This window comes from Salvelinus sp. IW2-2015, linkage group LG24 (assembly GCF_002910315.2).
Source record: "Salvelinus sp. IW2-2015 linkage group LG24, ASM291031v2, whole genome shotgun sequence".
Lineage (NCBI taxonomy): Eukaryota > Metazoa > Chordata > Actinopteri > Salmoniformes > Salmonidae > Salvelinus > Salvelinus sp. IW2-2015.
The window spans coordinates 3,522,274-3,549,084 of record NC_036864.1 but is presented as its reverse complement, the minus strand read 5'-3'; the positions used below and the strand labels follow the sequence as shown (position 1 = coordinate 3,549,084).

The 26,811-nt window shown below is 42.3% G+C and overlaps 1 protein-coding gene across 1 annotated transcript in view; it reads right to left on the bottom strand.

The window, feature by feature from the left end:
* Nucleotides 1–1,096: 1,096 nt before the first annotated feature.
* Nucleotides 1,097–26,811, bottom strand: part of LOC111951302 (synapsin-3) — a 128,728-nt gene continuing 103,013 nt past the window's right edge. The window contains exons 7-14 of the mRNA XM_023969358.2: nucleotides 24,788–24,850; nucleotides 19,793–19,935; nucleotides 18,788–18,862; nucleotides 18,330–18,432; nucleotides 5,605–5,736; nucleotides 5,386–5,416; nucleotides 5,067–5,229; nucleotides 1,097–3,831 (exon numbers count right to left, since the gene is read on the bottom strand). Coding sequence (XP_023825126.1) covers nucleotides 3,708–3,831; nucleotides 5,067–5,229; nucleotides 5,386–5,416; nucleotides 5,605–5,736; nucleotides 18,330–18,432; nucleotides 18,788–18,862; nucleotides 19,793–19,935; nucleotides 24,788–24,850 — 834 coding nt within the window. The 3' untranslated portion in view covers nucleotides 1,097–3,707. The remainder of the gene's footprint in view (nucleotides 3,832–5,066; nucleotides 5,230–5,385; nucleotides 5,417–5,604; nucleotides 5,737–18,329; nucleotides 18,433–18,787; nucleotides 18,863–19,792; nucleotides 19,936–24,787; nucleotides 24,851–26,811) is intronic.

The window sequence follows — 26,811 nt, the reverse complement described above, 5'->3', positions numbered from 1 at the left end:
GTGCACTAAAACGAGTGCTTTGACTAAAAAGAAAACCCCTTACAGAGACTGAGGCCAGTGTAATGTTACTCAGCTGATATGTACAGGTATGTTTTTAATCCTCATTTAAATTAACCTGTGGATCAAGAGCTTTAGATCCGTCACAGAACACTCGCMTGAGGGACATTAACTTTATCACTCACTTACTCACCTCTTAACCATCCAGATCATAGGAAAGTAAGGAATCCAGAAAATGATTTGTTCTGGAATGGGCCCGGGCTGTTGCCAATCCCCTACCCCAGGGATGCCGTAGTGCCAYAGGCACTACATTTTTTWWTTTTATTTTACCAACTTTGAAGACCAGGTGGGTTTTAATTTAGGCAAACACTGAACTGGGCCCGGTTTCCCAAAAGCAGCTTAAGGCTAARTTCATCGTTAGAACCATAGGATCCTATGGTTCTAAAATGAATATAGCCTCAAGACGCTTGTGTGAAACCGGGCCCTGATCAATTAAGTAGCTAAGTGTGGTGTCTAGATGGGATAAAATCCTGCAGTACCTCCGGCACTCCAGGAACAGAGTTTCCTACCCCTGCCCTACTCCTAGACACAAACCTCACGCCAACTCAAATAAATGTCTAATCTGAGTCGAAGGAATTTGGGGATTATCAATAAATCAGTTGTGTGCTTTGAAGGGAAGTCAGAGGACTCACAGTAACAGCCTTAAATGGAGAAGACTTGTCTGTGATCAGACACCCGCACCGAAATCTATGAAACTGCTTCAACTGGGACTTCAGTAACAGAAAGAGGGTGGGTGGTAGTTAATAAAGTTGTATGCTTTAAATAGAAAGTGACAGACAGTCAGAGACAACGGAAAGTGGCAATAATTCCAATGTTGTCATGAATTGCTTTGTGGGCACTCACCTTGTAAATCCTCTGTGTTCTATGAGTTTCACATCCTGAAGATCACGTGTCAGGGTATTTCTTATGACAAAGACAATGGGGACATGATGCTATGCATTCTACACTACCTGAGATGGAGAAGGGGTTTATAATCATCGCTACCCAGCACTGTACGCTGCTTCGTCAATACGAAAAATAAAAGACTTACCACTGTAAGTGTAATAAAATATGTCACTTTTAATAAAAACTGAACAAAATAACAAAACAATGTTAAAATGGCTTGCATTAATAACACGAACACACATCACACACTTCATACATTATAAGCAGCCGGACAACAGCAATTATTTACATGACATTGTTACACCAGAGGCACACCAGGGGTCAGTTTTCATGCCACACTTATATCAATAATACACAGGGGGGCACACGATGCCTTCCAGCAGATGCTCATCATAAGAGGACATGGGACAGTAAGTTCTGTTAGATAGGAAAGAGAGGAGGACGGCTAGTCAACGGTGGTGTAGATGACTTCTGAGCATCTGTTGAATGGCATTGGGCACACTTTAAGAAACACACATCTTTTAAGGGCTATTGCCGTTAATTCTTCATTGCAATGACATGTAAATGTAAATCATGATATGAAAACCACGTCATATTAATTTAGTTATTGACAGTAGATAACAGACTCATCTATGGGTGTATTGCCTTTTACTAACAGAGAATAACTACTTGAGAGACAGCACAGTACATCAAATTTACTGTATGAATGTTAGGATTAAAATTGTAGGATTACATGCAGACATACAGATTAGGTCAAATGAAAGCCATTCCCTTTTTTTGTCTTAATTTCACCCACTTCAGAGTATTAGTGGTAACCACTACTAGCATCACAGCTTGCTGGAATTGAGGTAGTTACTAGATGACCTCATCACCACTCAATTCTGAATTTCTTCAGTGCTTAATTAACATTATTTGCTTACTGAAATTGTCAATTAACAAATGAGTAAATAAATCACTATGGAGGTGTGGTATTCACAAGTTTACAGCATTATACCATGTACACTAAGTCAACACTAGTAGAAGCAAAATGATTGAATTCTTAGAAGCACAACTAACACTCACAGTGATAACGAGTAAACATTTTGATTTATCAACATCATGGCCATATTGTAAAAAAAAAAGTTWAAAAAAAAAGATTTTCAGTAAATCATAGTTTTTTTATGGCTTTTCATAGTATTCAGTACTTTGAATTGTAGAAGCATTTCACATTTAACAGAGACAAAATAATTCAAACACACAGGTTTTAAAATACAAACACATAATTTGGTCCATTTTGATAATAATACCTTACTATGAGGTATTATTAGGACAATAAATACAGTTTCAGGATAATAAATACAGTTTGAAAGTGAAAAGACAATCTTAATAACTGTTAAATGTATTTAAATCAAGTTGGAGAGCAAGATTAATTTCACCCATATTGCTGATAGTGCRACTTGAAGTGCAATTACTACAAATAAAGTATGRGGACAACATTCAATTCAAATAGAATTGTCATTTTTCATACCAGTCAAAAATTATACCGTAAACAGAAAATCAATTTGGGCGCAGAGACTTAAAATGTTTGCACTTAAAGTCAAAAGAATAAACTAGCCAGTCATGTGATTAGTCTGTCCTTCTCTATTTTAATGAGATGGGGGGGGAATAATATGGACACTCAGCTAACATCAGATAGTATCGTTACCGTAGATATAATCTGTGCATATGTGTTAGCTGATTATTAGGTTACAAGACGACTTTGTCATTTCCTGAAGTGGATGCAAGCTATAGACAGATAAACACATTGCAAATCATGTCTATTCTTAGGTCGACAACGCTTCAAAAGTCAAAACCCAAGGATCAAAAGTAAACGTAATTCTCCCAGGACTATTTTCAACCTTACAGTGTGTACAGAATTAAAGGTAACTGATCGTATAACCATTRAAGCAAAGATTTCAGAACTTCTTCTCTGTGTACATATTTTCACCTTTCAATACACAGCAAGGGAAWAGTAGTGAATCAAATGCCCAATATTTAAAACATAGTTCATAGCGCTWTTTACATTGGATAGTTCATAAAGCTTAGAACTTAGGGAAGAATTGTCTGTGATGGAAGACTTAAGATAATATTTCCGCCTCGTAAAATTGCAAATTGACAGGTAAAGTATATAGCCTAAACTATTTTGACCTAATACAAGGAATTTTWATMAAAAATTACTTTGATAATCAAAGGCCAAAGCAAAATCAGAAGTTATTATATAGTAACTAAATCAGCCAATCAATATGTCTGGGTCTACAAGACATGGCAATAGTATTTCTGTAATGAGACTGGCAAGATGCTAAGCATTGCTGGTGAACCTAGCTCATACACTATTATGGGTCATTTCTAAATACTGTAATATATCCTTTATCTTCCAAAGTATATCAACATCCTTGMAGTTGATAAACACATTATGACCAAAACAAAAGAATGAATCAGATGATGAACATTTGATGAAATGACAAACAGAATTGCAAACTGACATCTGAACTACACCAACCAAGCAGTACAAGATGAACTATAACCCGATTTAGTCTTTTTTTTATTTGACGGATGATTCTGAGAGGTGGATGCTCTCTACCTGCCATTTATGGATAAGAACAGGAAGTAGGAAGTGGTGGACAGGAAGCTTCTGCTCTGTGGGTTGACTGAGCGCGCTCTGTAACAGGTTGGTATCTTGGAGCTCTTCTGGAGGCCGATGGCTAATGGCTGAYAGTAGGCGGATGGATATGAGGAGTCTGTTGAGGTTAGTCGGAGAAGAGGCTGGCGAAGGACTGCCGCAGGCTGCGGATGGTCTCTGCCTTGGCCTCGTCGTCCGTGGCGTTCCCTTTCAGGGTCTCAGTGAAGGTGTTGGTGAGCGACTGGGATTTGCTGCAAGGTGCGAAAGTGAGAGTGAGGCTGAGGCTTGAGGGGCATGCAACATGGAGACGGTGGATGTATGTGCGTGTATGCTTGCGTGCATTCATGTGTGAAGAGGGCCGAGGGAATCATATTCTGCCAACTTTGCTACTGCAGTTTGATCAACAGAGGCTGGCCAACAGCACACACAACAGGGAATAAACTAGTGCACTTTGCTCTCTAAGGCCAACAAGATTTGAACAAAGGAGCTTAATCTTAGAAGACACATGTTCATGTTTATTATAGCAAAGCCAACGACTGTCAGCTTGGACAGAAATACAGTCAAACTAGTTGTGTATCCGAGCCAGGAGGTAAACTGGGCAATGGTTGTGGAGAAATCTAGTTGTAAATTGCCCAACCGACAACCCCTTTGCCATGTACAGCCAATCCACGTTGAACTAGGGAGTTACGAGAGAAWCAAAACTCAAGAGGTAGTTTCACTTTTATCACATATTATCTGAAGGGGTGGCTGGAGCTGAGCATCCTGTAAATGCAGGCCATTTATTAACAGCCGTTAAACAGGAACAAATGTGGGCATGTCAGAGATTATAATAGAGTATTTCTGTAAACAGGAAGTGTCGAGCTACAGGAGCGGTAAAATCTCTATACAATGTCTCCATCTAGCAGCCGTTTGTGGCATCTGCACAGATCTGCTCCAAGTAGATATATTCCTAGTTTTACCCAGAAAGTAAAGATTTTAATGAAAAGACGACAGTTTAAGGTTTTCACAGAACTTTTACTAGAGATCTTGTACTTAGCACAGTAGAGTTCTTTACAATTCTAATTAAGCAATAAGGCCCGAGGAGGTGTGGTATATGGCCAACATATGAAATTCTAAACTGGGTGGTTTGAGCCCTGAATGCTGATTGGCTGAAAGCCGTGGTACATCACATCGTATACCATGGGTATGACAAAATATGTATTTTTACTGTTCTAATTACGTTGGTAACCAGTTTATAAAAGCAATAAGGCACCCTGGGGATTTGTTGTATATGGCCAACATACCATGGCTAAGGGATGTATCCAGGCACTCCGCGTTGAGTCATGCWTAAGAACAGCCCTCAGCCGTGGTATATTGGCCATATACCACACCCCCTCATGCMTTATTGCTTAATTATATTCTTCTGTTAAGTTAATATTACACACCCATGTTAACATCAGCTATGACCATGGAGATGAGATTTAAGGCATTTGACGCGTTGACTTACTTCAGTTGAGGAGGTTGTTTCTGGGAGCCGGGGCCGGTGGCGACGGGAGGTGGGATGGGTCCGGGCTGGAAGGCCTGGCTGGGAGAGGTGTTAGCTGAGCGGGCTCGCTGAGGAGAACCCTGGGCTGACTGGGAGGGAGAACTAGAGCCAGAGCGATGCCCACCTGCAGAGCAAACACAGACTCGTGTTTCGTCTCAGAGACTCAAGGCACCACTATGTGTATTTCTCAACACTATCATAATATTCATATTCACCACAACAGCAATCAAATGTTGTAGCAATCAAACTGGTGATAAGATGTCGATGGAGGTCTCTTTACCTTGGGCCCTTCTTGGCTGGGTCGTCTGTGGCTGTGAAATGAAAAGCATTGAAAATGGACAGTAATAGTGCATGATGCATGGTTGGTTTGATATACTCTCTACACAAGGGCTTATTTGAAGCAATTCTTCATTTACTTTTGCGATAAAATCTAGATAATAAATTCAAATACAAATCCATAATAGTGTTACACTCTGGAGAGGAGGTGAAAGAGATTTACCTTCACAGCGCTGGGCTGTGGTGTGTTGATCCCGAGCAGCACGCTGCACATCTTATTGATCACTAGATCAGTGATCAGCTGCCTGTCCTCCTCCACGTGCTCACCAATCAGAGGCATGGAACTGTCCATCACCTAGATGACACAGGAGAGGTACACCAATCAGTGTGAAGAACAACAACACGGACCGTATTGGCAGGGATTCTAGACTGAGTCAATGCAAGTAAATGGGAAATTCACTGTAAATCCATTCAACGTGATTGACTTCATTCTTGCCACTAGAGAGCAGTATTGGACATCTTATTTGAGCAGCTATGCCTGATGAAGATGATGGTGAGGGGGTGAAATTCACTGCAGTTTTGATGTTAGAGCACAGTGACTGCTGATATGTGTATATGTGTATACTATAGTGTATACTATACTATAGTACTATAGGCATAAACATGAGAGATGTGACTTATTGATGTGACATATTATTACATCAAAATATTACGGTCATTATTTCAGTACATTTAGTACTTATTTCATAACTTATGGGTGGACACTGGATGTCAGGCCATGGCACGGCCACATAGATAATTGACTCAACATAAACTTTTCCCACCGTAGCATTTCAACTCACAACACATGTGCTTTGGTTGAAACCATCTCCGCAAAGCATGTGGCTCTCCACCAATCCACCAGCCATGCTGTCCTCTGCATGAGAGGGTCGTGCCAAATGAGAACCAAAACAAACAGAGGAAAGCCTGTCTCACAGGCTGAGGGAGAGAACAGAGGGAACACTGCCAGCAGAATGCATGTGTCATGTCCCCAGAGCGGTATCAGGCCACTGCACGCATTGTGGCCAGAGCACACTGTAAACAGACATAACTCCTTTTATCCATGTGCCCCTTGTACACAGTGTACACAGGCGAGTGTCTGTATGTAGCAATACGTGTGTGTGCGTGCGTGCGTGTGTGTGTGTGTGTCTATGAGTGTCTGTATGTATGTGTGTGCGTGTGTGCAGCTGGGAGAGCTGGGAGATGGGTAGAAGGAAGAGAACTGGGCAGGTGATGTGCCTGGCAGTGTGGCCCCTTAGTCATAACTAGTGGTGTAAAGTACTTAAGTAAAAATACTTGAAAGTACTACTTAAGTCGTTTTTTGGGGTATCTGTASTTTATAATTTTTTACATTTTTACTTTTACTTCACTACATTCCTAAAGAAAATGATGTACATTTTACTCCAACCATTTTCCCTGACACCCAAAAGCACTTATGTCTAAGTGTTGGAGCGTGCCCCTGGCTATCTGTAAACAAAAAAAAACAAGAAAATGATAAAGCCTGGTTTGTTTCATTTAAGGAATTTGAAATGATTTATACTGGTCCTTTTACTTTTGATACTTAAGTATATTTAGCAATAATATTTACTTTTGATAATTKAGTATATTTAAAACCAAATACTTCTGGACTTTTACTCAAGTAGTATTTTACTGGGTGACTTTCAGTTTTACTTGAGTCATTTTCTACTAAGGTATCTTTCACTTTTACTCAAGTAGTATTTTACTGGATGACTTTCAGTTTTACTTGAGTCATTTTCTACTAAGGTATCTTTTACTTTTACTCAAGTATGACAATTGAGTCGTTTTTCCACCACTGCTCATAACCATAAGGGGCTGGGACTGAGACGGGGACTCACTGTGCCCTGGAGGACTGGCAGCTGCAGCCGGGACCCACTGCAAGCCAGGAGCCACTTCAAACGTGGTGCAGTGGCAGCCAGAGTACCGGTTACACCCTGGTGATTTATTGGGATATAGACTCATCTAGCAGATGACAAGGCTGCAGTTTGTTGCCCTTTAGTATTAGAACATAGAGGAGAGGTGTTGTTTTTCTCCTCTTTTATTGGGCTGCACAGTGTTCTCTGCTGCTGGTCTGGACACTGTATTCTGGAATGGAAAGATTACGGGTTGGAAATGGTGCACTCTGTACTCGGCCGGGMAATACAGAAACTCCAAAGAGGCTACTGTTGTTTGATTACTTTAGCTAAGTGATTTCTATGATAGTGTGTAATGTTTATGTGAAATGGCAAGTGCCAGATGCATGCCTAAGTATGTGTGCCAAAATTCTCACACAGATGTTGTCGAACTATCCGCGCAAACGATTTCAGTCGAAAACTGCTTGATAATAATAATAATACATGTACATACTTATATAGCGCTTTTCAAGGWCCCAAAGTCGCTTTACAATTATAGAAATGAAAAAGAAAAACAACAGGAGTCAAATCAAAGCACCAGACTAAACAAAACATGAATAAAGAGAGGGGTGGGCTCAAAGAAGGGAAAGAGYGTAATGAATCAGTGTATGGGTTGGGATTTGGGATTTGGATATGAACCCGGTGTAGGGTAAGGGGGAGGGTAAGGGTTAGGTGCTGCTCAGTATGGTGAAGACAGAAGTGTCTTGGTAGTATATTTCTTTGCTTGTACGGGTGTGTGGAAGGGGGAGCCTTAAGGGTAGGCCTTGTCAAAGAGGTGGGGCTTTAGGAGAGACYGAAAGATAGTAATGGAATCTGAGTCATGGATGGCTGGAGGAAGGGAGTTCCAGAGCCTAGGAACAACCCTGGAGAAGGCCCTGTCACCGAAGTGCTGCCAGGACTTGGTGTGGGTGAGGAGAATTTTGAACCTTATGGAGGGAGCTTGAGTTGATGCTGGAGAGTTGTGAGATGCAGTCRTCAAGACGGGAGGAGATGAATGCGCGTATGAGAGTTTCAGCGGCAGGACGGGAGAAGGAAGACCTGACTTTGGCAATGTTGCGGAGGTGGGAGAATKAGGTTTTGACAGTCTGTCTTATGTGGTGGGCAAATGAGAGTTTGGAGTCCAGGATTGCGCCAAGGTTTAGTGCATGGAGGGAGGGAGAGACAGTGGTGTCGTCAATGATGAGGGTGAGGTTGCCAGCTTTGGTGAGGGTGGAGGAGTTGTTTTGTTTTATCACTGTTGAGCTTAAGGAAGTGTTGTTTTTATTGCAGAGAGGCAGGATTCAATGTGGGTCAGAGGTGGGTTGAGGAGGGATTTGGTGCTGAGGTAGATCTGGGTGTCATCGGCATAGCAGTGRAAGTCAAGGTTGAAGTGACAGAGGATCTGACCAAGGGGGAGGATGTAGATGAGGAAGAGTAAGGGACCCAGCACAGAGCCCTGGGGGACACCCTCTATAACTGCAGCTGAGTCTGAAGTGTGGCCATTGAGGGAGATGTAGCGGGTCCGGTTTGTGAGGTATGATTGTAGCCAGTAGAGAGCAGTGCCCTCAACAAATAATAGCAACATCATATTTAGTGCTGTCAAATTTGAGTATAATGAAGCCTGTTTCTTCGTGATTTTTTTCTGTCCTCAGATATCGAAAGCAATGAAAGCCTGTTTGCAGATGAAGGAAGAGGTCCCAATGAATTTCCCAAGAGATTAAGGTTATATCCTATATGCCATGAGTAATATGTGTAGACCTACCTACAGTGCCTTCGGAAAGTATTCGGACCCCTTGACTTTTTCCACATTTTGTTACGTTACAGCCTTATTCTAAAATAGATTAAATACATGTTTTCCTCATAACCTACACACATTAACCCATAATGACTAAGTGAAAACAGTTATTTAGATTTTTTTTGCAAATGTATTAAAAATAAAACACAGATACCTTATTTACATAAGTATTCAGACACTTTGCTATGAGACTTGTAATTGAGCTCAGGTGCATCCTGTTTCCATTGATCATCCTTGAGATGTTTCTACAACTTCATTGGAGTCCCCCTGTGGTAAATTCAATTGATTGGATATGATTTGGAAAGGCACACACCTGTCTATATAAGGTCCCACAGTTGACAGTGCATTTCAGAGCAAAACCAAGCCATGAGGTCGAAGGAATTGTTTGTAGAGCTCCGAGACAGGATTGTGTCAAGGCACAGATCTGGGGMAGGGTACCAAAACATTTCTGCAGCATTGAAGGTTCYCAAGAACACAGTGTCTTCCTTGSTCAGGGAGGKGACCAAGAACCCAAACCGATGATCACTCTGACAGAGTTCCAGAGTTCCTCTGTGGAGATGGGAGAACCTTCCAGAAGGACAACCATCTCCGCAGCAACTCCACCAATCAGGCCTTTATGGTAGAGTGGCCAGACGGAGGCCACTCCTCAGTAAAAGGCACATGACAGCCCGCTKGGTGTTTGCCAAAAGGCACCTAAAGGACTCTCAGACCATGAGAAACAAGATTCTCTGGTCTGATGAAACCAAGATTGAACAAAGTACTGAGTATAGGGTCTGAATACTTACGTAAATGTGATATTTCCATTTTTAATACAATTACATTTTTTTTGCTTTGTCATTATGGGGTATTGTGTGTAGATTGATGAGGGAAAAAACGATTTAATAGATTTTAGAATGTAACAGGCTGTAACAAAATGTGGAAAAAGTCAAGCGGTCTGAATACTTTCCGAAGGCACTGTATGTTAACAAATGTACACAAAAAATACAGTTAAACATCACACAGTGTATAAACCTATTACAATCGGATCAGACCAACCCTGCTGTAGGTCTACTGGGTGTGCAGGGTTCCGTTTCAGTCAAATAGTCTGGGTAGCCATTTGATTAGGTGTTCAGGAGTCTTATGGCTTGGGGGTAGAAGCTGTTTAGAAGCCTTGGACCTAGACTTGGCGCCGCTTGCCGTGCGGTAGCAGAGAGAACAGTCTATGACTGGGGTGGCTGGAGTCTTTGACAATTTTTATGGCCTTCCTCTGACACTGCCTAGTATAGAGGTCCTGGATGGCAGGAAGCTTGGCCCCAGTGATGTACTGGGCCGTTCGCACTACCCTCTGTAGTGTCTTGCGGTCGGAGGCTGAGCAGTTGCCATACCAGGCAGTGATGCAACCAGTCAGGATGCTCTCGATGGTGCAGCTGTAGAACCTTTTGAGGATCTGAGGACCCATGCCAAATCTTTTCAGTCTTCTGAGGGGGAATAGGTTTTGTCGTTCCCTCTTCACGACTGTCTTGGTGTGGTTGGACCATGTTAGTTTGTTGGTGATGTGGACACCAAGGAACTTGAAGCTCTCAACCTGCTCCACTGCAGCCCCGTCGTGACAGTGTTCGGTCCTCTTTTTCCTGTAGTCCACAATCATCTCCTTTGTCTTGATCACGTTAAGGGAGAGGTTGTTGTCCTGGCACCACACGGCCAGGTTTCTGACCTCCTCCCTATAGGCTGTCTCATCRTTGTCGGTGATCACTGTTGTGGTGTCATCGGCAAACTTTGCTGGTTTTGGAGTCGTGCCTGGCTATGCAGTCATGAGTGAACAGGGAGTACAGGAGGGGACTAAGCACGCACCCCTGAAGGGCCCCTGTGTTGAGGATCAGCGAGGCGGATGTGTTGTTACCTAACCTTACCACCTGGGGGCGGCCCGTCAGGAAGTCCAGGATACAGTTGCAGAGGGAGGTGTTTAGTCCCAGTGTCCTTAGCTTAGTGATGAGCTTTGAGGGYACTATGGTGTTGAACGCTGAGCTGTAGTCAATTAAATAGCATTCTCACATAGGTGTTCCTTTTGTCCAGGTGGGAAAAGGGCAGTGTGGAGTGCAATAGAGATTGCATCATCTGTAGATCTTTTGGGGCGGTATGCATATTGGAGTGGGTCTAGGGTTTCTGGGATAATGATGTTGATGTGAGCCATGACCAGCCTTACAAAGCACTTCATGGCTACAGACGTGAGTGCTACGGGTCGGTAATCATTTAGGCAGGTTATCTTAGTGTTTTTGAGCACAAGCACTATGGTGGTCTGCTTAAAACATGTTGGTATTACAGACTCAGACAGGGAGAGGTTGAAAATGTCAGTGAAGACACTTGCCAGTTGGTCAGCGCATRCTCGCAGTACACGCACTGGCAATCCGTCTGGCCCTACGATCTTAACCGCTAGCCTACCTGCCACGGTGTGGTATTTTAATTGTTTTAATTGTTAAAATATAATTTGAAATGAACTAGTGTTTATGTTGATTAATCACATATCACAATGCAGCAATAAAGAGGGGAAGGGGTTCTGTCTCTAGTGGGTCTGTGTTTCTGTGTTGTGTTCTCAAATGAACATTTCCTTTGTGTCGAGTTGTAAGATCTCCAATCTGTTATATTTGATTGTCGCTCTCTCTCAGTATATCAGCTATGTGAATCCGTTTCGCAGGTTATCATATGTCACGCATCTCCAAAATGTTTTGTTACCAGTGCTTGTTTTGTTGAATTTCTTTGTCCTCACAACTGTTGCTCCTACGAAACTAATCTGGAGCTCCGCCCAAGCAAGGTATTTGATCGGTTTGATGTGTTGCGAGGTATCACTGATTTACACCGGGTTCCAACCCATCTTGAGCAGATTTCTGCCATGGAACTTCACTTCTGTATCTATACACATAGATACAGACTAGATACAGACTAGAAAAGTTTTAACAATCTACTTTTTTTTTGCGAAGCTTCCATTAAATTGCTACTCCCTGTTGCACACAACAAGCTTCCATTCACCCTGTCACAAGGGGATTTATGGCTGATTTAAGATGAAATCGTCAACCCTGTGACTTTATTTGGCACTTAATAGGCACTTACTATAGTCATTTATGCATTTAACCTCRAGATCTGTTAACATGTTATGAAATTGTTCTTGCTCTGTGACAAAATGTTTAAAAAAAGTTACACTCAAAAAGACACCGAATTAGTGGAATGACCCACATGTTGAGATCAGTACCAGTGGATTCTATATGAAGCGAATGTAAACACCCATTACTTTTCATTAATGGGAGGTGTCACCATTTTTTTTATTTCACCTTTATTTAACCAGGTAGGCCAGTTGAGAACAAGTTCTCATTTACAACTGCGACCTGGCACCATGTGTAATGTCTGTCTGGAACACAAACAGCAATATTGCTATGTTCCCATTCACACTAATTAAATGCCACCAAGTCGAGGGGTGTGTGTAATTTGGTGGTTGCTTATAAAACGTGTGCTTTTTACATATCCCAACACCCCCTGAGACACCCTCGGAGAGTGGGGTCACAGCCAAGGTCTGCCATTATCAACAGCGACCCTGGAGACGTTAGGGTTCAGTGCCTTGCTCAAGGGCACAAACAGATTTTTCACCTCGTCGCCTCTGGAATTCAAACTAACGACCTTTCAGTTACTGGCAAAACGCTCTAACCGCTAGGCTACCTGCCGCCACAGTGTGTGTGTGTGTGTCTGTGTGTGTAGAACTCTCCTTGTCACAGAACATTGTTACGTGACTGTGTCACTGCTGCGATCCCTGTCTGTCTCAGACAGGGATCGCTCTAGGGTGGGCCCCGTGGGCCGTTCAAATAAGAATGCAGTGTGTCACACACACATTGGTTATAAGCCCTTCCCACAATGGGAAGAGAGAAAGAGGATGACAGATGGGTAGGTGGGAGGCTGGCCTCCACCCTAGAAACATCAGGCTAAGAGAGCAAGCTAAATATGGACATCTCAGAGTACCAGGCTGAGAGGTCATTTTACATCTAACTGCCCATGAGGGGATTGCACATAAACAAACCACATTGGAGRGTGATGTGTGTGTGTGATCTGAGATGACGATGCAGATCGGAAATACCCTTCTTAAGCGTTTTGAAAACTGTTTATGTGAATGAGTAAAAGCTAAAACATTTTGCGGTCTCATCAGTAATCTCTCAAGGTTAAAGGTCAGTCAAAGCAAAACTGGTTTCGGTTCCTGTACGAGAACATTCCTGTTGTTTTAAGATAAACCCATTATGAAGTGTTTATCTCATTTTAACTAACATTCATGAGTGTTCCTAACTTCCATTGCTGTATTAGTACATGGTAATGTGTTGAGAGGAAAAGCACAGAGGAGTCCATTGTTTGCTTGTCCTTAATTTCCTCCTTTCAGTGGTACAGTGAGTTTAATGACTTATATTTAATAAGGACCGTTGAAGAATGCCAGAAAATGTGTTTTTGAACAAATTTATACTGTGGTAGATACATAAATACAATAGCCTATAGTACACCATATCACAAACAGGTTAGCACCGAAATGATGTCTAACCACCCTCTGCAACTGGAAAAGTCTAATGATTTATGGAATGCAACCAAGAAAAGTAGGTTAAATTGGCATAGTAAATCAATTCTGTTGTGTTTTCCATGAGATCAAAAGTATAGGTAACACCTGCTATATGAAATAAATTAACACTGGGAACAGAACTATTCATCAAAAACAATGGCTTACAAATGGGTTCAGCTGGTGCCTGCTGCACCAGGGACAGTTACTCACAACAGCTGGCAGTTGCACTGTAAATCAACTGTGCAGGTGTGCAGCAAACACACACAACACACACACACACACACCACACACACACACACCCACACACCACACACACACACACACACACACACACACACACACACACCACACACACACACACACACACACACACACACCACACACACACACACACACAAACAGGTGCGAGCAGCCACACATAAGCATGCATATGCACACACGCACACAAACAGACACGTGCGCACGAGCACGCACACACATGCGCACGAGCACGCACACACATGCGCGCGCACACACGCACCCCTCTGAATTGTCTCGATTGTCCAATCCACACACACTCTCACACAACCAGCTCTTTCCTCTTCCTCCTATCCCACCCCTTCCTCTTCCCACCGGTCGGTCCATAAACTGCCCTGTGAGAGGAGATAAACCAGGCTTGTCTGGAGGAAACGAGACGCTGGGCGGGTTGTGAGAGATGGGGCTACCTAAGCACTGAGACGGCTGCACTACGTCATGTTTTTACCAGTCCCAATACAGTACGTCAKGTCACGGCCATGCACGTATCTCGKTCTGCCGAAGCTTCTGTKTGTATGTCTGCCTGTTTCTTCGCTTGTCCAATAACGTCAGGTTAGGGCAATGCAGTTATCTCTGTGTATTGTGCGTGGTTGTAGCTATAGGCCTTGACTGGAGTCAATGTGAGCTAAGTGGAACAACAGGAAGTGCCTGGTCGGTGTAACGGTGTATCTGCTCCTTTTAAACAGATGTGTTCTACAGCAACAAGTGCTCACCATGCCGTGCTGCCCAGCAGCCCAAAGTAAACCCGGCCAGAGGTTGTTATTGGGTGTGATAATGTCTGTCGCACAAAGRCACTTATTGTACCACTCTCATTGGGTGGTTCTCAAGAACTGAAAAAGTGTTGGTCTCCACTTTCTGGAGGACCGAGTTTCGAAATCAGTGGAATSCAAGGTGGAAGCAGTGTATGATAGCTAAGGCGATGGAGAAAATGATGGCGTTTGATTGCAAATATGCAGAGGRAGTTGAAAAGAGAACACACAGAAGGCTGTTGAATAGAATACCTGTCTCCGGATTACATCTTCAAACTAAGGGCAACCATGGCAGAGAGGGAGAAGTCTTCATCCATATATACAGGTAAGAGAGTCTAGCTAGCTACATTTTCAGACCATCTGTATCCTGTGCATGTGACAAATAAACTTTGATTCTATTTGATATAGTCTGTGTTTACCAGGGACGGTAATATGAAGAACAACATGACCTGCACCAAAGTCAATTTGGGATATAACGTTAGGCCAACGAGACATTGTCCAAGTTCTAAAATTCTCTGGTAGAATGCCCTGCTTTCGTTTTGTCACACTCACAACCGTAAGCTATTATCTGTAATTAGCTCTCCATTAACTTGTAAATAATGATCTTGTTGTGAGTTTCTTTTCCTGTAATAATGAATATAAAATTAGCTAAAGTTAAGACGTTGTCAGCTATTTGATATGACATTATTTTAACAGGCTAGCCAGCTAACTTAAGGTTAGCTAGCTAGCTAACAAGCTAGAAACGAACCAAAACATTATTTAGAAAGTTGCTTTTGGTTGCCTGATTTGCTGGATTGACAAATACTAAATACATTTTTAAACAGATGGGTTTATTGGTGTTAAAATACACCAGTTATGCTATTTTGGACCACCAGGCTGCTGATGTCATGCAAACTGTCGTTTTTGTGTTTATACTTTTTCATWACGACAACGACAAGTTTGATGTCGGACGACAGTAGAATGTTCATGATGTCACTGCGACAACTGTCTACAGACATGTCGATAGACGTAGTATAAAATACATTTAGTCTTGGCAACTTTGATTGTTTAGTACACTACCATACTAGCACATGGCCTCACATGTGAATCCTTAAAGAGATGGGTGGGGCTATGGCTTAAGAGGGTGTGTACGATGCTGAATGGCTATAAACAAAGAAGAGCTCTCCAGTAGAAGTACCAAAATATTCAAGGGCTATTTTCACAAAAGTGGGGTTGCAAGTGTATCAACTTTCAAAGCAGAATTACTTTCCCATTGTTCCTCAACTGTAGTGTATGATAAACCTTTGAACTTTTTCACATTTTGTTGCGTTACAAAGTGGAATTGAAATAGATTTAAATGTAAATGTTGTAAAAAATTAAATAACTAAAATAGTAATTGCATAAGTATTCACCTCCTTTGTCTAGGCAAGCCTAAATTAGTGCAGAAGTGAAATTTGGCTTAACAAATCACATAATAAGTTATATGGACTCAAACTGTGTAAAATCATTTTTGAATGACTACCCCTTCCTCTGTCCTCCATACAGTACATAGAACATCTGTAAGTTCCCTCAGTCAAGTATTGAATTTCAAGCACAGATTCAACTACAAAGACCAGGGAGCTTTTTGAAAGCCTCATAAAGAAGGGCAGTGATTGGTAGATTGGTACCAATAACAAATAAGACACACACAGACATCAAAGATGCAGTCGTCCTTCTGAACCGAGCTGCAGGAAGGAAACTGCTAAGGGATGTCACCATGAGGCCATTGACTGAGTATGGATCAACAACATTGTAATGACTCCACAAKAAGGTGAAAAGAACAATACAAATATACTGAATAAAAATTTTGGAAAAATATTCCAAAACATGCGTATGTATAGGGGCGGCAGGTAGCCTAGTGGTTAGAGCGTCGGACTAGTAAATCTGTCGTTCTGCCCCTGAACAAGGCAGGTAACCCACTGTTCCTAGGCCGTCATAGAAAATAAGAATTTGTTCTTAACTGACTAGTTAAATAAAGGTCAAATAAAATAAAAGTATGCAACAAGGCACTAAAGTAATACTGCAGAAAAACACGGTAAAGGAATGCACTTTTTGGCCTACAGGAAATGCAAAGCCTTATGTTTGTGGCAAATCCAACACAACACATCACTGAGTAACTGCCTCCTTATTTTCAAGCATGGTGGTGGCTGCATCATGRTATGGGTGTACTTGACATCGGCAAAGACTGGGGAGTTTTTCAGGATGAAAAGAAACGGGATGGAGCTAAGCACAGGTAAAATCCTAGAGGAAAAYCTGCTTCAGTCTGCTTTACACCAGACACTGGGAAAGGAATTCACCTTTCAGCAGGACAATAACCTACAACACAAAGCCAAATCTACACTGGAGTTGCTTACCAAGAAAACAATGAATGTTTCTGAGTGGTCAAGTTACAGTTTTGACTTAAATCTGCCTGAAAATCTATGGCAAGACTTGAAAATTGCTGAAKAGCCATGATCCCAAAACACCTTGACAGAGCTTGAAGAATTTTGAAAAGCACAATGCAGTATTGCAATATTGCACAATGCAGGTGTGCAAAGCTCTTATTAAAAAAAAGTGTTTCTAACATGTATTGTCTCAGGGGGCGAATATTTATCTAATCAAGGTATATTGGTGTTTTATTTTTCATTCATCTTTTTTTGTATTATGTGTAGATCGTTGACGAAAAATAACAATTAAATCCATTTTAATTGCACATTGTAACACAAAATGTGAAGAAACCCAAGGGGGTGTAGACTTTCTTTAGGCACTGTAAGTGTACCACAACTGATTCCAATGACAAGATCTCTGTTTCTCAGTATGTCTGTGTCTATCTAACCCTTGAGTTTCACAGATTTGAATACACACGGTCCTCATAGAACACTATATTTGATCTCTATGGTCCTCCCTAAATCTTCTCCTCAGTTCTGCAATTTGAACCAACTGAGGAAAACAAAACTTCTCCTCAGTTATCTATGACTACAGAGACAGACAGACAGACAGACAGACAGACAGACAGACAGACAGACAGACAGACAGACAGACAGACAGCGTGGGCAGCCGGCTAGCCATGCCTTTTGTATGAATTCAGATCGTTGTGTTTGGTCTAACASCGTAATCATKCTTTCATTGCTCTGACTCAGACTAATCATGCCTGATCTATCCCGACTGCGCCCTCTTCCTCCACCATCGCCCGCCAAACTCTTGTCTGTCAATGCAATCTATTACTTCATGACGACTTTGAAAACGATATCGCCCACCAGAGAAATCTGATTTACTAAACATATTTCTGGAATTGACATGATCTTTCATCATCATCCATTGTTACTCACGCCCTGTTTAAAGAGCTCATTATAACTCATGCAATTCAAACTGGGTTAGCATRCATGTTGAACACCACATGTTGTCTGAACATTCTTCAGAATATTTGATAACTACATTTTACCTCTAGCTGTATGCAGGCTGGCAAATATTATATTAGGAACACATACAGTGATCATGATATGGGCTGTCTGTTTGAGATATGTCTTGTGTTTGTTTTGTTTTTTACCCCGAACAAGAAGGCCTAGAGATACTGTCTCATTTTCTTATACAGTACTTGCTAAGACATGCTAAGAATCAACTGACCTCGATAATGTAGTCGTTGCCATCTTTTCCGTGGACGGCTTTCACAGCACAGATGTCAAGGCCCCCGAACATCTCGGCACAGGAGTCCACCCACACGCGATATCTGGAACACAGTGACATCCACAACTGTCATTGTCAACTACAAAACAGACCTGGGCAGTGAAAAACAACTTTTGGTAACACTTTACTTAAAGCCTGCAGGTAAAATGCTTTAGATCTTGTTTAACTGTATGACATTTCAGGATATCATTTTCTGTTTGTTTCGTTATATAAATATTTGAAAGGGGGGGGGGTGTCATACATGCACTTTTCACTYGCCTTCTAAACTCTCATCACATTGTCTTGTAATTACTTGTGTGCAAATGAATAAACACAATAACACATCTTTACAGCTTTCAGAATCTCTTATAATAAGGCTTATCTGTTAGGTCTAACCGAGTGTCTWTAGGCCAGCTTACCTGTCCGTCATAGCRATCTGTTCCAACATGGCTGAGCCTGTGTTCGCTTTCCAGTTGCCTGAGATGGACGTCCTCCTAGAAAAGGTGAGACCAAATCCAAGAGAAAATCAAGGAAATKAATCAGGCTTTCAGCTATTCTCTGGACCGGAATGGAAAGCAATGGGTCAGCTAGCTTAGTCATTGTGTTTTGTTTTTGTAGTTCAACAGAAGACCCYGAGGGGAAAATGTTATCGTTGAATTCTACACTGATGACGATCGCAATGTACGCCTATATTATGTTTGTGTAACGGTCGRTTGGAGACGTGCTTTCATGACTGGTGCCGAGGAAATAAGTTGAGATAAGGAGGTAAATTCCACTCCTTTTAGTSAAGCAATAATTGTTCGGATTGAGAAACATGAAAGTAGAAAGGGCGTAGATTCACACTTTCATTGTTACTGTGCATGCTGTTTTACATTTATTGCAAAGGTCTGTTGTATTCAAGAGGGTGCTGTTGAGCATTTGAAATTGAAGTGGCTGGTTACTCAGAGAAGATTATATTAGTTCAAACTCAGATTGAGACTATAGGCTGAAGTTGCCCAGTGGTCACAGTCACGTTGGCTGATCCTGTCACTTCCCTCTGGGAGACAGAATGGAATGCCCGTTCAGGGTGCAACCCTGGTYGTTGTCCCTGGGTAGAGAAGGTGCTGTTGTGTAGGTGAGCCCTGCACGGCTCCACTGACTGGGAAGGGTGTACCATGGGCCAATTCCCACACTCATATTGGTATGCAGGATGGACTATTCTAGGGCTTGTCTCTGTCTCTCTAGCCATCTCTCTATTTCTCTGTCTCTTTTTCTGTTTCCCTTCATCCGTCTCTGTTTCCATGTCTATCTCTCCCCCTCTCTCTCTCTGGTAAAGTCATTCACATGCAAGCCATATAGTTTCCTTCTAGTCACATTCATTGCTGACATGTCCAAGTCACAGACAAAACCCAGTGTACACAGCGTAGAGACTACATCATACTTACATGTAGGCTTTGTAGTTGTTGCCGATTTTCTGGATCCTGATGTCGTACTTAGACAGGACGTATGGCTCAGAGGTGGCATAGGTTCTGGCCAGCGCCACCACACTGGTAATATCCTGGAAGTCAAGTTCGTTCTCCACTTTGATCTGAAACAGGAAGACGCTACTAATTAGTTCATCGGCAGGAAGATATGCCTAATTGGTGCCTTGTGATGGTTAATTACCAAACATGCTATAAAAGCGATGAGACAGGAGCTGAAGTAGACTGTTASAATCCCACAGGAATGTAAATCCAACACAGACAGGACAATGAAAAGCTTCCTCTCTGGAAAATGTTAGGATTTTAGGAGCTGCATGTTTCTCACATCCATGAGAGTTCATCAGGTACACAATGACTTCATATACAGACAGTACAGTAATAATTGACAGCATTTATATAGCGCGTTTCCACCTATAGTAGGTGCTCAAAATCCCTTTACATAGTAAGGGGGTAAACTCACCTCTTCCACCACTAATATGCCAGACAACATTTTGATGGAAATGACAAACAGTAGCTAAATACAATCGACCCACAACTTATCCAAGGAGGTACAAACAGTCCAATTCTGTAGACTCCTTTTTCATACAGTACATGCTAATCTACAGTATCTTTTGTCTTTTTAATGTAAACAGGTCTGATGAAATATAATAACTGACAGGCACACTATGCCTAAGACACTCAATTACCAACCAGATATGTCTGTATCGATAGCTAACAAAAGAGGGATTACAACACTCCAGAAACTCCTTCAGACCACAGGAAAAGGGGCAGAGGAGTAGTAGACAGCCATAAATCAACAGCCTGTAATGTATAGCTGTCTRAATGTACATCATCCATATGATGTATGATGATAGCAGCCAGGGTCCTGRACATTCCCTTCATATTCCCTCCATTGACTCTCATTATCATCCCCTCTGGCTGTTATCGTTGGTATTATGATTCATCCACCATGCAGTGGGAGTCGGTGGCAACAGTGAGGCGCTGTTGTGGACAGGGATGGATTGGACTGATGCTCTCACTTTCCCACCCACACTCCTCTCTCCTTTCAGCTCATCTCTTCTTCTCTCCTGTGGCCCAATTCTCAAGTGCGATGAAGAGGTCTACTATGGTAAAGATATACAGTGGGGCAAAAAAGTATTTAGTCAGCCACCAATTGTGCAAGTTCTCCCACTTAAAAATATGAGAGAGGCCTGTAATGTTCATCATAGGTACACTTGAACTATGACAGACAAAATGAGGGATAAAAATCCAGAAAATCACATTGTAGGATTTTTAATGAATTTATTTGCAAATTATGGTGGAAAATAAGTATTTGGTCACCTACAAACAAGCAAGATTTCTGGCTCTCACAGACCTGTAACTTCTTCTTTAAGAGGCTCCTCTGTCCTCCACTCGTTACCTGTATTAATGGCACCTGTTTGAACTTGTTATCAGTATAAAAGACACCTGTCCACAACCTCAAACAGTCACACTCCAAACTCCACTATGGCCAAGACCAAAGAGCTGTCAAAGGACACCAGAAACAGAATTGTAGACCTGCACCAGGCTGGGAAGACTGAATCTGCAATAGGTAAGCCGCTTGGTTTGAAGAAATCAACTGTGGGAGCAATTATTAGGAAATGGAAGACATACAAGACCACTGATAATCTCCCTCGATCTGGGGCTCCACGCAAGATCTCACCCCGTGGGGTCAAAATGATCACAAGAACGGTGAGCAAAAATCCCAGAACCACACGGGGGGACCTAGTGAATGACCTGCAGAGAGCTGGGACCAAAGTAACAAAGCCTACCATCAGTAACACACTACGCCGCCAGGGACTCAAATCCTGCAGTGCCAGACGTGTCCCCCTGCTTAAGCCAGTACATGTCCAGGCCCATCTGAAGTTTGCTAGAGAGCATTTGGATGATCCAGAAGAAGATTGGGAGAATATCATATGGTCAGATGAAACCAAAATGGAACTTTTTGGTAAAAACTCAACTCGTCGTGTTTGGAGGACAAAGAATGCTGAGTTGCATCCAAAGAACACCATACCTACTGTGAAGCATGGGGGTGGAAACATCATGCTTTGGGGCTGTTTTTCTGCAAAGGGACCAAGACGACTGATCCATGTAAAGGAAAGAATGAATGGGGCCATGTATCGTGAGATTTTGAGTRAAAACCTCCTTCCATCAGCAAGGGCATTGAAGATGAAACGTGGCTGGGTCTTTCAGCATGACAATGATCCCAAACACACCGCCCGGGCAACGAAGGAGTGGCTTCGTAAGAAGCATTTCAAGGTCCTGGAGTGGCCTAGCCAGTCTCCAGATCTCAACCCCATAGAAAATCTTTGGAGGGAGTTGAAAGTCCGTGTTGCCCAGCAACAGCCCCAAAACATCACTGCTCTAGAGGAGATCTGCATGGAGGAATGGGCCAAAATACCAGCAACAGTGTGTGAAAACCTTGTGAAGACTTACAGAAAACGTTTGACCTCTGTCATTGCCAACAAAGGGTATATAACAAAGTATTGAGATAAACTTTTGTTATTGACCAAATACTTATTTTCCACCATAATTTGCAAATAAATTCATAAAAAATCCTACAATGTGATTTTCTGGATTTTTCCCCCTCATTTTGTCTGTCATAGTTGAAGTGTACCTATGATGAAAATTACAGGCCTCTCTCATCTTTTTAAGTGGGAGAACTTGCACAATTGGTGGCTGACTAAATACTTTTTTGCCCCACTGTATAAGGGAGGGCTTGAGTTGGCCCACTTTTTGGATGAGGCATTTCATTCTCTGTTTGTCATAACTACTTGTTAAGATTTGTACTTAGCATCTTGAGTATGTTTGACATAGAGGTGGAGGTAGCTAGACAAGGGGGAAATGGTTTTCCTCTGTTCACATGAGGAAAGTATTTGTGTACTTGGCTACCCACTGTGGTTCCAAAGGTATAACCCAATACCTCTGGAGAGCCAGAGAAAAAGAAGCCAAACCATGGTGTAAATAAAGTAAACTATAATACTGGACGCAGAAACCATAAGGTAATTAAGAGGGTATGTACTGGCAGTTGGATCAAGAGCTGGKTGARGTGGAAAGCAACGTGATTCTGGACACTGCCCAGTTTCAATGGTTATGAAATATTCTCTAGTGTCTGTTAAGCCTGTCTACCCTTTAGTGAGCAATTCTTAACTCCCCAAACCAGGATTAACAACTCCATGCGATGGACAGGCTGTAAAGGTCTCTYYCTGAGATCTGATATCATAAAAAACAACAACAAAATGGATTGACGTTAGACTAGGRTGGGAAGATAAAAAAAAGATCATGATTGGCTACTTCTAACGTTATTCACCTTGTCAACCTTAAAGATGTTGCCGTAACATTTAACTTAGGCTACAGATCATAAAGAACTGTTGAAGTGAAAACCCTCTGCACTTCATTACATTAGGTTAAGCAAACGTAGYGTTAAAACAACTGAAAATCGTAACACTGGCCATAGTCCTAGTCCCAATTCTACAACTGCAGATACTTGAATTTTAACCAAATGTCTTTTGTCAAGAGTCTCTCAGCTCAACTTAAAAGCCATGTGAAGCACTTGAATGGCCTACATCCAGACCCTCTTCTCTCCCCCAGTTCTAAGTCCTCTGTGAGGTCAGGGGAGTTAAGTGAGGTCCTGGTCTACAATGGGCCTATGCTAAGTGATCCAGAGGGCATGTGGGAACTCTATAGCACTCCAGGTTCCTGTAAAAGAGGAAACCCCACCCAGACCTTCAGATGGAAAGGGGGGATAAATGTATAGGAAGTGCTTCCCCCTGTGTACTGTGTGCACGCACATATACTCGGCCCGGGAGGTTCTGTATTATATGTGAGGAAGGTGGGCTCCATTTGGGGCTAGTAATCACTCACTTTGGTTGGCTGTTCACTGAACTGCATGCTGTTGAAAGTGTGTGTGTGTGTGTATGTTGCTTGCTTCTCTGTGTGTTTGCGCGCACCCTGTGGTGGTGCCACTTGCTAATGACCCACTTAGCTAGTTGTTATGCTGCCTGCCCGGTGCCTGGGTGCCCCAGGGGCGAACAGTCACATGCTTGTTTTAATCCTTGTTGTTATTTACAATGGTCTAATGAGAAAAATAGTCTTGGGGTTATGAGACGGCTTCTCTCCAGAGTTTAGAATGTTGTATTCAATGGAGRATGAACTGTAGAACAACATGGCCYGYAGAACAACATGGTGAAACAAAGAGGAGCAATAAGATATAAGGAGAAATGAGGATATATGCATGATCTAGTTTTGTCTATTTTTTGCACCGCTGCAGACTCACACTTGCAGTAGCATATCCAGGCCTTAATGAGTTAACTAGAAGAGGTCTTCAGATCCCGACACTGATCAGCATCCAGATAAGTTGTCCTGATACGACCCATACCCAGCTCACTGTCTGTCAACTGATTTAACTTGTAATATATGCTGGCTCCTTTCCTGTTTCAAAGTTGTTACGGGAAACGTATATATTTCCCAAATTGACCTTCTCCTGTAACATACAGTATATATATGTAACACATGTAAGCCCTTTACTATTCCAGCCCATGTCATGCCCACATCTCCTCCCTAACTCCTTAGTAACATGTAAACCCCCTGAAAAATCCCCCAAAGTCCCTTCCTATCAGACAGGCTGTGAGATCATGGGTTTCGACAAGGACCAGATCCAGCTCAGCTTCACACCCTTCTCCACGAGACTGATAGTCTGCTTATGGAAGGGATGTCATGCCATCATCACTTTGGCAAGCTCAGAGATACACAGAGAAGAGATAAGGAGCCTGGTCTGTTATGTACAGCTCAACTCCTAACTGCACAGTATGTAATAGGTTAGCATTACAAACACAAACAAATCAAGACTAGACATGTAATGGTGGGGTGGAGAGATGAGCGGCTAGGGAGTGCCCACACCTTAGTGGTGGTGGTGTGTGTGTGTGTTGGGGGGGGGCTTACCTTGCCAATGCCGGCATGGGCATGGCCCATCTTGACCACCACGGGGAACGTTGGTGTTGTCACCTGGAAAAGAAGACAMAGTAGAACGTTACCACAGTCTGGAAAACCACCGGCAGAGGAGAGGACATGCAGTATGCATTAGTCCTAATACCAACTAAATGGATAGAAGATTTCTCTGAAGAGCAACCTTGATATCGTAATGGTTAGCGTGACAGGGCTGTGGAGCAGGGAAAGCATTTTAGAGCTACACTGAGGTCCCTATAATGACAACCAGTGTCTATCTATACCTACTATGATTGACAAGGGCTCCACGACTATGAATTGGCTATGATTGAACTGTAAGGTGCATGTGAGTGACTGACTACTTAAAGCAAAACACAAGTTCCTCCCTAAACTTARTTGCGAGGCATAGCTCAGACCTGGCGTATGGTATAGAATCAAAACCTAATTTAAAGAGAAAGACTTCTCAAAGACCATTATGGAACTACCACATTGAACTTAAAGCCTCCCAATTTAGGGAAGCATGAGGTATTTTCTGAAGAATGTTGGTTTATTACACAAAAGAGAAGTTCTGGGAAATGAGAAAGCGAGAGACCACAGCCACAGCTTCTTGGGATGAGTTTAGACAACCCAGCCCCACCGCAGACATCATGGGCTTTCTCATAGCGTGGTGTGCAATGTGAGAGGAGGATGAAACGTCAACAGACGACTTCAAACATGTTCTTTAAACACATTCTTGCCACTGATCGATCCCCTGATAGCATTGTTAGATGGGAATGTCATCTAMAGAGAGGGTTTATCCAGTTTGAAACCACTTTCTACATCTCTCATTTTTCCCCCCACTTGTTTGAAATGGCACACAGAAATGAGATATAGACTCGCTGGAGAGTTTGCGTCATCGTTCTCTATAGTTAGTTAGATTAGACAGTATCAAAGCCATCACATCAGTGACATGCATTCTGACACAAACGTATATATTACACTAGAGAAACCTGGCCAGTTGGTGTTATGGTGGTGCTAATAATATAATATGGCATGTCAAGTCGTGATATGGTATGACAAAAATTGTTAATTTGTCTATAAAGTATTCTTCTGAGGAGTACATTACCTGAACAACATGAATGGGGTGTGTCTGTGACATCACTTAACATTTTTACTGCAGTCGTTACGGTACAACATAAAATCAGAGTTATAAGGTGGGCCTGGGTACAAAAACACAGACTCTTCCTGACACACACTGAGAGAAAACATTTAGATAAGCAGAGAGATGTTCAGTCAGAGCAGAGGGCACACAGCCAGAGTATGCACACAGCCGTGAGCTCAGTCCTGACAGATCAGCTCGGGCAAAGGCAGCTGCTGCTATCGTTTTATCCACCCTTCGTCTGGCTGTCAGCGGACAGGACTGAACAGAACAGAGACCGCCGGTCTGGATGTTGCCTTGTTGGTGTTGATCATCACAGCGCTCTACTCTTCGACAGACGCGAGGATGCTAGGACATCAGTGCCAACCGTGTTGAGAGATCTTGAAACTACAGCCCCAAGCTGTACTGGCAAGATAACACAATCGAGCTTGCATCCATCATAGGCATCCATAGGCTGAAAACAACTTTAGTATGTGTATGAGTTGGAAGTGTAATTGTGAATTTATAATCCAGTTTCAAACTCTGTGAGTGATATAGTCATGATTACACAATCCATTTACACTAGTGAGTCAACCACTTGAAATCCCTAAAAATAGTACAAAGAGCTTTAGAACCCAGATAATAGGTATACAYTTGAAGTCGTAAGTTTACATACACCTTAGCCAAATATATTTMAACTCAGTTTTTCACAATTCCTGACATTTAATCCTAGTAAAAATCCCCTGTCTAGGTCAGTTAGGATCACCACTTTATTTTAAGAATGTGAAATGTCAGAATAATAGTAGAGAGAATGATTTATTTCAGCTTTTATTTCTTTCATCACATTCCCAGTGGGTCAGAAGTGTACATACACTCAATTAGTATTTGGGTAGCATTAGCCTTT